General features: G+C 41.3%; 1 protein-coding gene across 1 annotated transcript in view; it reads left to right on the forward strand.

Moving 5' to 3' along the window:
• LOC117515556 (FYVE, RhoGEF and PH domain-containing protein 6-like) overlaps positions 1-17,869 on the forward strand; it is a 78,820-nt gene that overhangs the window by 10,632 nt on the left and 50,319 nt on the right. Inside the window, 4 exon segments of the mRNA XM_034176167.1 lie at positions 13,068-14,229; positions 15,905-16,088; positions 17,019-17,083; positions 17,211-17,241. Of these exon segments, the coding sequence (XP_034032058.1) occupies positions 13,070-14,229; positions 15,905-16,088; positions 17,019-17,083; positions 17,211-17,241 (1,440 nt within the window). The 5' untranslated portion in view covers positions 13,068-13,069.

Here is a 17,869-nt window from a genome sequence, read left to right on the forward strand (position 1 = left end):
CTGTTGTCCTTCTAATCAGCTGGCTGATGATTTTAAAAGCCTCCTGAACTCTTTTGGTCTAACACAAGTTGTGGATGGACCAACACATAATCTTGGACACACCTTGGACCTGGTTATTTCTTTTGGGCTCTCAGTTTCACTTAAGGACATATCAGACATTGCTATTTCAGATCACTTTCCTGTTATTTTTGAATTTATTGCTCCTCCATCTGCTGGTAAGCCACTTGTTCCTGTCTCTCGCCGCCATTTGGTTACCTCCTCGACAGCGGGAGACTTTGCTGCTGCCTTCATGGACTCTCAGTTTTATGCCATGAATGGACTGGTTTCTCCATTACTCCCAGATAACATCCTCTCTTCTTTCCACTCTACATGCACAGTAATTTTGGACTCTGTTGCGACGATGCAGTGCAAATCCAGGAAATCAAAATCCGACCCCTGGTTAAATGCCACAACCCGTGCCCTCAGGCAACGCTGCAGACAGGCAGAGAGAAAATGGAAAAAGGACAAACTACAGGTGTCTCTGGGTTTTCTGAGGGACAGTCTAACTGACTATCAGAAGGCTGTGAAGGAGGCAAAAGCACAATATCTGTCTCATATTATTTCGAGCAGTTGTCATCGTCCCAGTGTGTTATTTCAGACTATAAACTCAGTTGTAAATCCACACACCTCTGTTTTGATGGACGCTACAACCACAACCTGTGAGGAGTTTCTTCAGTTTTTTATTGATAAGGTTTCCTCAGTCAGACAGAACGCTGATCAGAGCTGTAATGTTGAGTTGTCTGCTCCTCGTGCACATTCTGCTGTGCTCGAACAGTTTGAGCCCATTTCTTTTGCATCTCTCGCTGATGTTGTAAAACACATAAAACCTACAAGTTGTCCTTCAGATGTTGTTCCAGCTAAGGTGCTGAAGGAGGTTTTTAATACTGTTGGGGAGGGTCTCCTAACTTTTATCAATGCTTGTCTTAGATCAGGGTCTGTTCCAGCTGCTTTTAAACATGCTGTGGTTCGACCTCTTCTTAAAAAACCTCACCTGGACTCATCAGTTTTATCCAATTTTAGATCTGTGTCTCATCTGCCATTTCTATCTAAGGTTTTAGAAAAGGTTGTCTTTTTACAGTTACAATCATTTTTAGAAGACAATCTCATCCTTGAAAAATTCCATTCTGGGTTTAGATTGCGACACAGCACTGAGTCAGCACTTTTAAAAGTTCATAATGACATCACTTTGTCGGTGGATGCAGGGAATCCTGCTGTGCTGGTTCTGTTGGACCTCACAGCAGCCTTTGATACTGTGGATCACACAGTACTTGTTTCCCGGTTTAAACATTTTATTGGCATTCATGGTACTGTACTTAAGTGGTTTAGATCATATTTGGCTGAAAGGAGCTCTTCTGTCATGATTGGGGACCTCTCCTCATCAACTGCTCATCTGTCTTGTGGAGTGCCGCAGGGTTCTGTCCTTGGGCCGATTCTATTTTCTTTGTGCATTCTGCCATTGGGGTCAATTATAACCCAGCGCAACCTGTCCTTTCATTGTTATGCAGATGATCTGCAAATCTATCTGCCTGTGAGGACTAATGGGAGTGATGCTTTGTCATCATTATTTAATTGTATTCGTGATGTAAAGCAGTGGCTGTCCCAAAACTTCCTTTACCTGAATGATGGTAAAACTGAGATCATGGTGTTTGAGCGCTCTGGCATACCAAATGTGGTAACACCAAATTTTGGTGCTTTGGCTAACTATGTAAAACCAGCTGTCAAGAATTTGGGAGTGATATTTGACAGCTGTTTGAGGTTCGATCAACAGATAAATTCTGTTGTCAAAGCTAGTTTTTTCCAACTTCGCCTTTTGGCTAAAATAAAGCACTTTCTCAGTAGACGTGATCTTGAGACAGCCATTCATGCTTTCATCAGCTCCAGGCTTGATTATTGTAATGCACTTTATTCGGGCATTAATCAGTCATCTCTTGCATGTCTCCAGTTGGTGCAGAATGCTGCTGCTCGTCTTTTAACAAACACTTTTAGACGTGAGCATATTACACCCGTCCTGTACTCACTCCACTGGCTTCCAGTTCGTTTTAGAATTGATTTTAAAATTTTAATGTTTGTTTTTAAAGCTATTTATGGCCTTGCACCTCCCTACTTGTCTGAAATTTTAACTTTGCGCAGCTACAGTAGGACATTAAGGGCGTCTTGCCAGCTTTACTTAGATGTTCCAAGGTCAAGATATAAATGCTGGGGTGATCATGCTTTCGCGGTAGCTGGCCCCAGACTGTGGAATGAGCTACCTCTTGAGTTACGTACTATTCCTGACCTAGCACTTTTTAAGTCCAAGTTAAAGACTTATTTAAACTGGCTTTTAACACTTAGTGGGGAGGTGACATGTTCTGTTATTTTTATGTTCTTTTTTATGTGTTGTTTTAAAATTTTATTTGATATGTGTTTTATTTTTGTAAATTTGTGTTTTTAATGTTAAGCACTTTGGACACCAGTTGGTGCTGTAAAGCGCTTTATAAATAAATGTTGATTGTACCTCCCGGGGTACTGATGAGGCGTTTAGCAGGCTGACATCATTAAATAGGTGGCTGGCGCAGTTTTGTAGACAGCAAGGCTTTAGCTTTATTAATAACTGGCCTTCGTTCTGGGGCCGCCGTGGCTTGCTGATGCCAGACGGCCTCCACCCTACTGGGGAAGGCGCCACCATCTTGTCTGCGAACATAGATAGAGCTCTACAGGGAAGGTAACATTAGGAATCTAGAGCAGGACACAGAGCAGGTGATTAGAGACCCTGAAAGGCTCATGACAAATGTGGGTGTGGAATCCATTAGCTTAGCGGGGAATTTATTGCAGAAAATCCACTATGGTGATAGTGCAGTTTATTTGCCAGGGAGGGAATTTCAACAAGTTGAGACTGTGGCCTGCTTCCATAGTCGTGTCCATAAAAATCATAGAGGGATATGCTTTCCAAACTTAATACCCATTACTATATTGGATGATGTTGAAATTGAGGATGGCCCAGTAGTTGTTCCAGCAATAGCAAAGATTTTGTGTCTGCTACCTACAACGCGCGTGGAATGTCTCAAACCTAAACCTACTTCTAGGCATCTTATATATGCTACTCTGGAACCACCCCTAAACCCAAATAGTTCAAGTGTCAACCCCACTGAGGTCCTTAGACTGGGTCTCATTAACATAAGATCACTGTCCTCAAAATCATTTTTGATCAGTGATCTAATTATTGATCATCACTTAGATATGATTGGGCTATGTGAAGCCTGGCTTAAACGTACAGCTGTCCTCCCCTTAAATGAGGCCTGCCCACCAGCATATACATTTAGTCACGTCCCTCGTGATGCGAAGCAAGGCGGGGGTGTTGATCTTATTTATAAATCTAGGTTTAGCTTATTAGCTGTTGGGGGTTACAAGTATAACTTGTTTGCGCATTTGATTCTCCGCTCTGCTCAGGATATTACACATTGCCAAGGTCAGAAGAATAAAAATCAGTTGTATTACTTTGTCACTGTATATAGGCCTCCTGGCCCATATTCTGAATTATTAGATGAATTTGGTGCGTCATCTCTAACTTGTCAACTAGTGTAAATAACATTCTGATCATTGGTGACTTTAACATTCATACAAATAAGCCTTCGGATCCCCTCTGCAAATCATTTATGGAAATTGTGGATGCATTAGGATTTCAGCAATGCATTTGGGATTCGATGCACATTAGTGGAAATACCCTAGATCTGGTTCTCACATGTGGTATTGCTGTCACGAATATTGACATCATGCCTCTTACATCAGTGGTGTCTGATCACTCACTTATTAAGTTTACAGTTTCGCTGCCGTGTTTAGTGGAACAACAACCTTATATATCATTACGATATATCATTGCGATGCATCAACTCCTCACCTAAGATTGAACTCGAAGCTAGACTGCCTGATGTCTTAGCTTCACATTTGACAAATACCCAGTCAGTAGACAGACTTGTGGATAGTTTAAACTTAGTGCTCAAAACTACACTCGACGTGACTGCACTGTGTTAAAACCACGCTCCCCCAAATCACAGTCGCCTTGGTTCAGGCTGCGAGACCTCAAGCATAAAGCAAGAGGTCTAGAACGGAAATGATGTCGTTCAAAATTATAAGTATTTCACCTTGCGTGGCGTGATGCTATCTTAGAGTATAAGCATGCATTATTGGCTACAAAGCGGACCTACTACTCTGATTTGTTCAACAAAAACAAGCATAACTCAAAGTTCTTGTTCGACACGGTGGCAACACTTATGCATGGACAACCACCTGTAGTTCGCTCTCCTTTTACAGCACAAGATTTCCTGGATTACTTTGGGAAGAAAATAGAAGGCATCAGGTTTAACATATCCCGGCATGCCTTAACCCAGCCACTACACCCTGCTATTGAGGTGGGCGCCACTACTGAGGTATTACCTAGATTTACAGAATTTGATAGTATCTCACTAGGCATGCTGACAAAACTCATAATGTCAACAAAAAGCGCAACCTGTTTATTTGATCCTATACCAACAAAACTGTTTAAGGACCTGTGGCCCACTCTTGGGCCGACTGTGCTGGAAATTATTAATCTTTCTTTAACTTCTGGATCTGTTCCTAAATGTTTCAAATCTGCAGTGACTAAACCATTACTTAAGAAACCTAATCTTGACCTTAGTGTATTGAAAAACTATCGGCCGATATCAAATCTATCATTTTTCTCTAAAATTCTGAAAAAAGTGGTGTCACGGCAGCTCGCAGACTATCTTACTGAGAATAATCTATTTGAGCCACTGCAGTCTGCTTTTAGAAGATATCATTCCACAGAGACGGCTCTCACTAAAGTGGTGAATGATCTTTCCTTACAATGGATTCGGACACCACTACAGTTCTGTTGCTGTTAGATCTCAGTGCTGCATTTGATACAGTGGATCATCATATTCTACTTGATAGGCTGGAAAATCATTTTGGGATTACTGGGAGTGCCCTTGCATGGCTGACGTCATACTTGACCAGTCCTTCTCACTGTCTTTTGTACAGTAACACTACCTCTAACCTTAGTGACGTGAAATTTGGGGTTCCACAGGGGTCTGTCTTAGGCCCCCTGCTTTTCTCCCTTTATATAGCACCCCTTGGGCACATATTGCGGGGTTTTGGGATTACCTTTCACTGCAATGCAGATGATACTCAGTTATACATGCCGATAACTGCTGGTAATCTCGTTCACATAAAATCCTTAGAAGATTGCCTTGCAGCAGTGAGAAGTTGGATGTCTAGAAACTTCCTACTTTGAAACTCTGATAAGACTGAAATGATGGTTCTTGGTCCAGTGAGACATCGGCATCAATTTGACCAGTTAACGCTCAGCCTCGGCTCATGTGTCAGACATCACACTGACAAAGTGAGGAACCTTGGGGTAATTTTTGATCCTTCGTTGTCCTTTGGCCTCCACGTTAGAAATATTACTAGGACTGCTTTCTTCCACCTGCGAAATACAGAGAAGATTCATCCCATCCTGTCTGTGGCTGATGCTGAGACCCTGATCCATGCATTTATCTCTTCTAGATTGGACTACTGCAATGTTCTATTTTCTGGTTTACCGCAGCCTAGCATTAGGGGTCTCCAATTGGTTCAAAATGCTGCAGTCAGACTTTTGACACGGAGCAGAAAGTACAACCATATTACACCCATTTTGGCATCCCTTCACTGGCTTCCTATCCCAGTGAGATCAGATTTTAAGGTTCTGCTACTAACCTATAAAATTATTCATGGACTGGCACCTCCCTACCTAGCTGACCTAATTAAACCTCACGTACCGGCCCGGGCTTTACGTTCTCAGGGTGCAGGACTACTTTGTGTCCCTTAGGTGAATAAGAAGTCTGCGGGTCACAGAGCTTTCTCTTATCATGCCCCTGTTCTGTGGAATGGTCTCCCTGCGTCAATGAAAAAGTCAGATTCTGTGGAGATTTTCAAGTCCAGACTTAAGATGCAGTTATTTTCCCTTTCATATGGCTAGCATACTGGTACAGTTTTGTTTTACGCTTTTTACTCTTTTACTTCATTTATTAGTAATTGGAGCGGGCTGCGGCCTCAACTTTACCTAAATTCTGGGTCTTTTAGTGAAATTTAGGGCTAGTGGCCAGCGATCACCTTAGTATTTCTCTGTTTTTCTTGTTGTTTAATGCTGGCAAATTATACAGTATTTTTTGTATTTCTGATGCCTGATTCTGTTTTTTCTCTGTTTAAGGTGCAGCTCCATCCAGAGATGGGAGTTGTATTCATGTTGGCGATCCTCCTGTCCTGTGCGCCAATAGCATTTCCTGTATATTTGTCTGTGAATTGTTCTGTAATTTATGTTTGTAGCATGGCCCAAGCAGAGGGTCACCCCTTTGAGTCTGGTCTGCTTGAGGTTTCTTCCTCAGAGGGAGTTTTTCCTTACCACTGTTGCTCTGGGGGTTGGTAAGGTTAGACCTTACCTGCGTGAAGCGCTTTGAGGCAACTCTGTTGTGATTTGGCGCTATATAAATGAAAATAAATTGAAAATTGAAAAACTGTATCCTGAAGTAATTGGAGTGTAAATGTAATTGCCCTTTTTTGGGATCAGTAAAGTTGTCTGAAGTCAGTAAAGCAAAAAGATAATCATAATAGAAATCATACACATTATGACCTATCTTGTCCATTCAAATCGGAAGTCTCAAAAACCAGTTTTATTTGTTATTATCTATCGTCTACCTGGTCGTTACTGTGAGTTTCTTTGTGATTTTTCAGACCTTTTGTCTGACTTAGTGCTTAGCTCAGATAAGATAATTATAGTGGGTGATTTTAACATCCACATAGATGCTGAGAATGACAGCCTCAACACTGCATTTAATCTATTATTAGACTCAGTTGGCTTCGCTCAAAATGTAAATGAGCCCACCCACCACTTTAACCACACTTTAGATCTTGTTCTGACATATGGCATAGAAATTGAAGACTTAACAGTATTCCCTCAAAACCCCTTTTTGTCTGATCATTTCTTAATAACATTTACTTTAATGGACTACCCAGCAGTGGGGAATAAGTTTCATTACAGTAGAAGTCTTTCTGAAAGCGCTGTAACTAGGTTTAAGGATATGATTCCTTCTTTACTATGTTCTTCAATGCCATACGAGGTCTGTGAGAAAAGTATCGGACCTTTGGCTGGGGAAAAAAAAACTGGCTTACCTGGAGTGTTGGAAACCTAATCACCCTCGAAGTAGTCTCCTTGGGACTCCACACACTTCTCCCAGTGGTGTCGCCACTGTTGGAAGCATTCCAAAAAAGCCTCTTTCGGGATGGAGCGCAGCGCCGCAGTCGTTGCAGCCATGATGTCCTCCCTTGTCTCAAAACGCGTTCCTTTAATGGTGTTTTGACTTTTGGGAACTGCCAGAAGTCGCAAGGGGCCATGTCAGGAGAGTATGGAGCCTGTGGAACCACAGGAGTTTGGTTTTGAGACAAAAAAGTCAGAATTAAGTTGGAGGAATGAGCTGGAGCATTGTCGTGGTGGAGGCGCCAATTTCCTGTGGCCCACAACTCCCATCTCTTGTGCCGTACAGCATCACAGAGGCAACGGAGGACATCTCTGTACTCCTTCGTTACTGTTTGACCCTGTGGTGTACCATACCACGGGAGTAAAAAAAACAGTCAGCATTACCTTAACATTGATGCGCACTTGGCGCGCCTTCTTCGGTCGTGGCGACGTGGAATGCTTCCACTGTGACGACTGGAATTTGGTTTCCGGGTCGTACCCGTACACCCAGGACTCATCACCGGTTATAATGGTGTCCATAAAGCTGGGATCAGTGTGAATGGAGTCCAGCATGTCCTGTGAGACTTCAACACGGAGGTGCTTTTGGTCCGCCGTCAGCAACCTCGGCACGAACTTCGCAGCCACTCGCTTCATGCCCAGATCTTCTCTAACAATGGAATGTGCTGAAAAAGTACTAATGTCCACTTCCTCCGCAATTTCTTGGATGGTCACTCGACGGTCCCGCATCACCACAGCGTTCACTTTGGAAATTATCTCGTCATTTCGGGACGTCGATGGTCAGCCGGAGCGCGGCTCGCTCTCCACCATTACGCGTCCGTCTTTAAACCGGTTGTACCACTCCTTAATCCGTGTGGTGCTCATGGCTTTATCTCCGAAAGCCGTCTGGATTTTTCGAATCGTTTCCACTTGGCAGTCGCCAAGTTTCTGGCAGAATTTAATGCAATAGCGCTGCTCCAAGCGTTCCGCCATTTTCCGCACAAACAGAACTCCGACGAGGGGGGTGGAGCACTCCTCCCACAAGGCGTGCTCACAGGCGAAGGACGTAACTGACAGGCATGAAAAAACTCACGCATGCACACGAAGGTTCAAGCTTGGCTGACGTAAAAACATATGAATCAAATCCATATATTTTTTGCATAAAATAAAATGGTACGATACTTATCTCACAGACCTCGTATACCAACACAGTGCAGAGTAGCTACCTAAACTCTGTGAGTGAGAGAGATTATCTTGTCAATAGCTTTACATCCTTATTGAGCACAACTTTGGATGCTGTAGCTCCTCTGAAAAAGAGAGCCTTAAATCAGAAGTGCCTGACTCCGTGGTATAACCCACAAACTCGCAGCTTAAAGCAGATAACCCCTAAGCTGGAGAGGAAATGGCGTCTCACTAATTTAGAAGATCTTCATTTAGCCTGGAAAAAGAGTCTGTTGCTCTATTGAAAAAGCCCTCCGTAAAGCTAGGACATCTTACTATTCATCACTAATTGAAGAAAATAAGAACAACCCCAGGTTTCTTTTCAGCACTGTAGCCAGGCTGACAAAGAGTCAGAGCTCTATTGAGCTGAGTATTCCTTTAACTTTAACTAGTAATGACTTCATGACTTTCTTTGCAAATAAAATTTTAACTATTAGAGAAAAAAATATTCATAACCATACCAAAGACATATCTTTATGTTCGGCTGCTTTCACTAATGCTGGTATTTGGTTAGACTCTTTCTTTCCAATTGTTCTGTCCGAGTTATTTTCATTAGTCACTTCCTCCAAACAATCAACATGTCTATTAGACCCCATTCCTACCAGGCTGCTCAAGGAAGCCCTACCATTAATTAATGCTTCAATCTTAAATATGATCAATCTATCTTTATTAGTTGGCTATGTACCACAGGCTTTTAAGGTGGTAGTAATTAAACCATTACTTTAAAAGCCATCACTTGACCCAGCTATCTTAGCTAATTATAGGCCAATCTCCAACCTTCCTTTTCTCTCAAAAATTCTTGAAAGGGTAGTTGTAAAACAGCTAACTGATCATCTGCAGAGGAATGGTCTATTTGAAGAGTTTCAGTCAGGTTTCAGAATTCATCATAGTACAGAAACAGCATTAGTGAAGGTTACAAATGATCTTCTTATGGCCTCAGACAGTGGACTCATGTCGGTGCTCATCCTGTTAGACCTCAGTGCAGCTTTTGATACTGTTGACCATAAAATTTTATTACAGAGATTAGAGCATGCCATGGGTATTAAAGGCACTGCACTGCAGTGGTTTGAATCATATTTATCTAATAGATTGCAATTGGGGAGTCTTCTTCACGGACTAAGGTTAATTAAGGAGTTCCACAAGGTTCTGTGCTAGGACCGATTTTATTCACTTTATACATGCTTCCCTTAGGCAGTATTATTAGAAAGCATTGCTTAAATTTTCATTGTTACGCAGATGATACCCAGCTTTATCTATCCATGAAGCCAGAGGACACACACCAGTTAGCTAAACTGCAGGAATGTCTTTCAGACATAAAGACATGGATGACCTCTAATTTCCTGCTTTTAAATTCAGATAAAACTGAAGTTATTGTACTTGGCCCCACAAATCTTAGAAACATGGCATTACCCTGACCTCCAATAATACTGTGAGAAATCTTGGAGTCATTTTTGATCAGGATATGTCCTTCAATGCGCATATTAAGCAAATATGTAGGACTTCTTTTTTGCATTTGTGCAATATCTCTAAAATTAGAAAGGTCTTAGAGTGATGCTGAAAAGCTAATTCATGCATTTATTTCTTCTAGGCTGGACTATTATAATTCATTATTATCAGGTTGTCCTTAAAGTTCCCTGAAAAGCCTTCAGTTAATTCAAAATACTGCAGCTAGAGTACTGACAGGGAATAGAAGGAGAGAGAGCATATTTCACCCATATTGGCTTCTCTTCATTGGCTCCCTGTTAATTCCACAATAGAATTTAAAATTCTTCTTCTTACTTATAAGGTTTTGAATAATCAGGTCCCATCTTATCTTAGAGACCTCATAGTACCATATCACCCCAATAGAGCGCTTCGCTCTCAGACTGCAGGCTTACTTGTAGTTCCTAGGGTTTGTAAGAGTAGAATGGGAGGCAGAGCCTTCAGCTTTCAGGCTCCTCTCCTGTGGAACCAGCTCCCAATTCGGATTAGGGAGACAGACACCCTCTCTACTTTTAAGATTAAGCTTAAAACTTTCCTTTTTGCTAAAGCTTATAGTTAGGGCTGGATCAGGTGACCCTGAACCATCCCTTAGTTATGCTGCTATAGACTTAGACTTCTGGGGGGTTCCCATGATGCACTGAGTGTTTCTTTTTATTCACCTCTTTTTGCTCTGTATGCACCTCTCTGCTTTTAATCATTTGTGATTGATCTCTGCTCTCTTCCACAGCATATCTTTTTCCTGATTCTCTCCCCTCAGCCCAAACCAGTCTCAGCAGAAGACTGCCCCTCCCTGAGCCTGGTTCTGCTGGAATCTTCCTGTTAAAAGGGAGTTTTTCCTTCCCACTGTCGCCAAGTGCTTGCTCATAGGGGGTCGTTTTGACCGTTGAGGTTTTTCTGTAATTATTGTATGGCTTTTGCCTTACAATATAAAGCGCCTTGGGGCAACTGTTTGTTGTGATTTGGTGCTATATAAATAAAATTGATTTGATTTATATATGTCATTGTAAGTGTAACAGAGCAAATGTAAGCCTTCCTTTTAGGAAAGTCTGTTCAGTGAGTTAATTTTGGCAACCATGTTCGAAAAAATGGACGCCATCTCGAATTTTTATGTACCAAATCGGGCAGATTTGAAGACTATATTCCAAAGAAAACTGCCAAATTTGATTCTTGTATCGCCATTTGCGTTATTTTTCCGTTATCTGCTCCACTAGTGGGTCTGCGCTCCAGCACTCATCACCATGGAGGTCACTCACATCTGATCACATCTCTTCTCTTTAAATAAAATAAGAAAAGCCCATCTGTCAATAGCTTATACACTGTTTACTTTTTGCAATAGCGACTGACTGTTCAGATGAATTTCGTTTCCCCTTGCATTCACCTGGGGTAGCCTATATTATAAATACAACAACAATAATAACCTTGCTCTATAATGAACATTATCCATAAAAATCACAGCACTGCCCACATCATTGTGTGTTCATTGACTGTCCACTGGCCGACCATAGCGTCATCTGTGCCTCCTTTGTGCCTCATCTCTGCCATCTTTGAGCATACCTTCTGCCTTTGTTTTGAAAATGGTCAAAATTTCATCGTGACATTGCGTCATGTGTGCTAAGCTGAGGGTACTTTATACTATCTAGACATGCATTGTGCCTTTCTTGAGTATGCTGTGGTGTCCTCCAAGATTTTCTGGTTGCAGAAGGGATGTGTAGGGAGCTTCATACCTGTGTAAGGGGTGATTTTATCAGACACCTGAATGAGCTAATCAGCTTGTGGCAGAGCAGGGAGAGCTGGAAAATGTGTATGTTAGATGGTACTTAACCAGTTTGAAAACCAGTTGACTTAAATGTTAAATGTTATTCTCCTATGTCAAAATTCCTACCATCACCCTCAAAGACACTCTTTGCTAATCTATTAACTGTGGTTTGGAGAACAGGGAAAAGACACAGAATTAAAACTGTTGACTGAATAGGTATGTGTGCCAGATGCTTTTCCAAAACCTTTACTGCTCCCCCTCATCCCCCAACCTCCTTTTCTCATTCTCACCTTGTGATTTCACAGAAAAAACAAATATATAAAATTTTCAGTTAATAAATGCAGGTATCTAAAGCTCAAAGCCCAAACGGGCTTTGAGCTTTAGATACCTAACGCCATACCTTGGCATTTGTCACTTGATGGACATTCCTGGGGCGTGACCAGCACATGGGTATTTGGCAATACTGTGGGCAATGTTTAATGACATATTATAAAGAGCAGGAAAACCCGACAATGTCACTGTGAGCTTTTCCTCCATGCTTGACTGCTTAACGGAACCAGAGTTTGCTTGATTTTGTTTGAGTCCAATGTCTTTCACAGTGACATTTCTGTATTGCTAATTAGCATGCTAACATCTCTGTATGTCTTGTAAATCACTTCAGGAATACTATCCAATTACAAAAATAGCATTTTTAGACTTTGAAGTGCTTATTTGAGACAAATGCCAAACATATTAAATTTATACAGAAATATATGTGTCGGGATGTATTCCACCATCTTGGATTATATTGTTCAAGTGAGCAACAGCTGATGTTACGCTGCCTTCACTCAGATTGGCACTCTGTGTGCATGCGTGTATGGCTTTGATCACGGAGAAACTGGGGAGATCTGGCATTTGCCGTTTGGTATGCCTATATATTTTGGGTCAAGGATGAATGCTGTGAAAACTGAAAGCTGATAGGATTAATATTTTTTGAGAAATTAGCACTATTAGCTAACACAGTGAACAGTCGTTGTGCTGCAGTGCACCATGGGAGTTCGGGGTTTGGGAGATTTAATTGTTATTGTGGTTCATATAGTTTAACAGTGTTGTTAGTGTTATTGATTTATTGCATTTTTCTACTTCAGTTGGTTTAGTCAGTTTAGTTAAGTGTCAGGTTTGTGAAAGTGTTATGTTTTGAATAGTGTTATTTTGCCAAACCAAATTTATATCTCATGTTTTGCCTTGTATCATCTCTATTTCTAGCCAGAGTAGACAGGCTCTGATATAAAGATGAAACCATTGCACAAAATTTGTAACACTTGTGTTGTTGTTTCTTTCTTTTGTCAGCCATGCAGAAGCCAACCCCACCTGTGGCACCTAAACCAAAGCTGGTCCTGCCCCAGAGGCCAGGCTTGTCTGCAAATGTAGACCAAACTGAGAAAATGCAGTACAAAGGTAAAGCTGAAGCCAACAGAACACCGTGTCCGAAAGCTCCATCGTGCCTGAACAACAATAGACAGGAAATGGACAGCACTACAAGTCATGTGACAAACACTAATCCTGAACAGAATGATCAAAAGAGAGGATCCAACAATAATTACCTTATTTACAATCAACCTCTCCAAGAGATGCATACTATAGGCAAAAGTCCACACACAAACACTGACACTTCCAGTCCTAGACCTCCTGTTTCTCACATAGCGTGGAGTGATGAGGCAAAGGGTAACATAATACCTTTGAGTGCTCAGGAAGATCCTTGTAGGTCAACACAGACGTCCTGTGTTCCCAAACCAGTCCCAGCATCCTCTAGGAAGCCTGTCTCTTTGCCACAGAAACCCAGGAAAGCTGTGGTTTCCTATATGGAAAAGGTGGAGGAGAGGAAAGAGATAAACCAAAGAGGAACCAAAGTGAATGTCAAAGAGGTGAAAATATCACCAGAGGAGACAAACAACTCATCTCTGTCTGTCAGTGTATCTGTTCCGGTCATAAACCGACCTGTTAGTCAAAGCAAGCATCCATTCTTCACTTCAAAAAAGTCCTGGGTTCAAGTGATGTGGATAGAAGGCCAGATGCCAGACAGTGCTAGGCACGATACGAAAATGTGTCCAAATGGAGGCAAAAACAGACCACAAAACATCAAGGAGTATGTCAAGAATGAACATAGATTCTCCTATCAACCGATGGGAATTAATGAAAAACTGGATAGAGATAAGACTGGTACATGGGTGGAAGAATCTGTTTATGAGACCTCACTGCCTCTAGGAAGTCGAGCATCCATGTACAGTGCTGAGGAACTGTATGAGCCAATGGACAGAGACACTGGACATCTACTGAAACATGGTGGTCGAGCATCCATGCATGTTGCTGAGGAACTGTATGAGCCGGTGGACAGAGGCACTGGACATCTACTGAAACATGGTGGTCGAGCATCCATGCATGTTGCTGAGGAACTGTATGAGCCAATGGACAGAGGCACGGGACATCTACTGAAGCATGGTGGTGACAAGAGGTAGTTATTTATCAATCTTTTTTTAAAAAATAAGATTTGGCAGTGTTCTTTGCATTTTGGGGAGGGTGTGTGTGTGTGTGATTGAGAGTCGACTTATTTCCCATAATGCATTTTGGCGTGTGTGTTGGTTAACGCTCAAACCTTCAGAGTTAGCACATTACTTTAAAAGATATGTGCGATATTTCCACTTTGAAAAATGATAGAGTTGCTGTTAATGTCAATAAACTGTCTGGAATTAGTTTTGTTTATAAATGAAACCATGAGTGAAAAGTGCCTTGCTTTTAATGTCTCCTGCCACTGTTTGTGTTGTTGTGTGTGAAAAGTAAATGACACTTCCTTACAGCAGCCGCCAGGGTGCATAAAGACAAAAGTTCTGGCTTGTTGTTTTTGGGTTTTTGATCGCCTTTGAATTCACTCAGAAGCCCCTGCTCTGCTTAAACTTGAAACTGGCTTATCAGTAGTCAACAGTGTACAGAGTCAATACTAAAAGTTAGCGGTTAGCTGTAACTTTTGCTAAACTGTTTCTTTTTTGCAGTTTATCGGTTTAGCATTATAAAAGTTAACATTTCAGTTAGCAGATTAGCGGTTATTGAAGCTAACTCTTTGGTTAGCTGTGCCCACCACTGTTAATAAGTATGAACAGTACGGTATGGTAATCTATCTGGAGTCTGCAGTATTTAAAACCTGGGTGACCATGCAAGAAAGAGACTCATGAGGGAAGCCACTAAGACACCCACAACAACTCTGAAAGTTATTGGTGTCTCTGGCTATCCTCTGTTCTACTCCACCGTGAAGTTGTATAACTGTTTATGCAACAGACAGTATTTATGAATTCCATTGTTTTAGCTTTGATATTTCTATTTAATGTAGATAATGGTGTAGAGATTTATTTTTGCTTTGAGTTAAAATGGAATAATTAGAACAATAACAAGATGAAATTCTTTTTTCTTCCTCCCCTTCACTGGCATAAAGGCATTAAAATCTCTAACAATCCCAAATATGTTTTATGTCTACTGTGGGAAAGTTGAGAAGGCGTAACAGACTGTCACTGCTTGACATTCTTGCCTGGGCAGTTTAACTGGCACGGTGTTTCAAGTTACTTACTGTAACAGCCTTGCAGCAGCTGACATAATATGATTAACCTCATAATTATTACATGGTTAAAGCTGGGTTGCTTAATTAATATTCAGTATTGTTTTGATGTGGAATATTGTGTGTGTGTGTGTGTGTGTGTGTGTGTGTGTGTGTGTGTGTGTGTGTGAATTTCTGTTGTGTTGACTTGGTAGCACTGACCCAAGCAGCTGTTCTTGGACCTGAGGCAGAAAGTTTGTGTTTATTACTGTACACTGTGCTTTTTCAAGTTGGGCCAGAGCGCTCTCCTTCCCATGTTTCCCACCATCCCAACCATTTTCTGAGAGCTGGAAATGTTAGAATACTGCAAACAGATTTTAAATGATGTACAGACAATGCACCAAGTAATTTTGGCAGCTATCATACTTTTCACTTTCTTTCAGTTACACTCTTTCTCTCGTGTTTGATTGTACAAATGTTATTGTGATTGGTGGTGTTGGCACAGTTTTTGTTAAATTCCTCCAGCTTCAACTGTACATTTAAAAAAGATGTTCTTACACGTATGTCTGAGTTCTGTGGTTGTAACATCCTACCTTTTTGACAGAGGCACAGTTGATGAGTATGAAGACCTGCTGGATACTGAGCCATTTGTTGATTACGATTTTGACGACGACAGCTTTGACGACGACAGCTTTGACGACGACAGCTTTGACGACGACAGCTTTGATGAGGACTATAATCAAAGCTCCACCTCAAGTAAAGGAGACCCTGAGCAGCGAGAGATGTTGGTGAGCAGCAGAAATTGTAAAGATTGATGGCTGTGGTTTTGCCATATGCTCAGAAATATAACCCAACTCACTAACTATCGCTAACCCAACTATTTTAGTTGTAGTTACTGTCTTTGAATGAACATTCAGAGTGTCAAATGAGAAAGTGTTTCAGCATTTTGGACAGACTTTCCCATTCAATTAAATGGAAGATGTTTGACTGGTGCTGTATATTCAGACTGTGTAGGCATTTGCCCCATCTACTGCCTGCAGAATAGCTCACCAGACCCTTTACTCTCTCAGTCTGGGTAGTAAGCCCACATGGAGGCAATACCATGTTTGTTGTTTTTGTTTTCTGGCTGAGCCTGACCAAGCCCCATAGTTTCAGACCTGACCACCAAGCTCATGCAATATCCTCCCCCACTCAGGCGTGGCTCAAGGAGGCGGCTTCTGAAAAAATTCTGATGGGAAAAAAAGTCCAAATCATTCCGCCATTTCCAGACAATGAAAATCCGACGAGGGGGCGGGACCACTCCTTCCACAAGGCGTGCTCACAGGTGAATGATGTCACCGACAGGCGTGGAAAAACTCACGCATGCGCACGAGGGTTCAAGCTTGTCTGATGTAAAAACATATGAATGAAATCCATATAGTTTTTGAAAAAAATAAAAAGGACCGTTACTTTATTGACAGACCTCATATGTTACTTGGGTTGTTGCTGACATCTGGTGAAAATTTCATGTCAATATCACCTTTAGGAATATATGTACATGGAGAATACATGACATGCTCAATACTTATTTTACCTGCTGTATGTATTTGTGTATGTGTGTCTGTGTGTACATGTAGATTTACAGTATGTATGATAATAAAGAATAACATTTGTGGGACACCACAGGGTTGGCGGGTATTGTTATTCTGTGGACTAATTCTGTTTTGTGCCTGATGTAGACCCAGAGAAGACTGAAGAACAGACTGCGCCAGATCGCCACAGAAATCATGACCTCTGAGAGAGTGTAAGAGCACCCCCCCCCCCATCCCTGCAGAATTGTTCAGTTATCCTAATATACCATAATAAGATATTTAACTTCTCAGCCTTATTCATTCATTCATTCATTCATTCATTTATTTATTTATTTTTAGATTTGTGGATGTCTTGAAACTGCTTCATATTGTAAGTAGCAAAACACACTGAACAAAACATGGAAATCTGGCTAACTGTAAATGCTCAGTAAGACCTACAACTAACTACTAATCTATTTAAAAAAAAGTTTTAGAATGTCTTAAAATGGTTAGGGATAGGCTCCAGCCTCCCGTGAGGCTGGAAATGTTAGAATACTGCATTCCATGCCTGCAAGTCTCCCCACACCACCAGAGGCATGAGAGCTCTTGTGAGAGCTCAGTGCTGATCAGTATTTCTCACAGCCAAAGAGTCATCTTCAGATTACTTGATTTAACCCAAATAAACCATTAACACTCAGATACTCAGCAGGGATTTTTTTTTTTAATTTAGAACTAGCTAAAACTTGTTAAACACATTTGTGTAATTGCTACCTGCTCATCAGTGGCTGCTGGTGGTATTGCTTTTTTAGAGGGTGCATCTTCTTCATGAAGGGAGATTTGCTGCAGAGCTATGTTACTTTTCAGTAGGTGTACCCAATAAACCGGCAACTGAGTGTATCTTTATTTGTACTCAAAAACCACAAACCTGCTATTATTTCAATCCATGTATTTAACGATCACAGCATAGAAACTCTATAAACTGTTCAGGATGGCATTCAGATCTTATTATTATTATTATT

Source organism: Thalassophryne amazonica, chromosome 8 (genome assembly GCF_902500255.1).
Source record: "Thalassophryne amazonica chromosome 8, fThaAma1.1, whole genome shotgun sequence".
NCBI classification, from domain to species: domain Eukaryota; kingdom Metazoa; phylum Chordata; class Actinopteri; order Batrachoidiformes; family Batrachoididae; genus Thalassophryne; species Thalassophryne amazonica.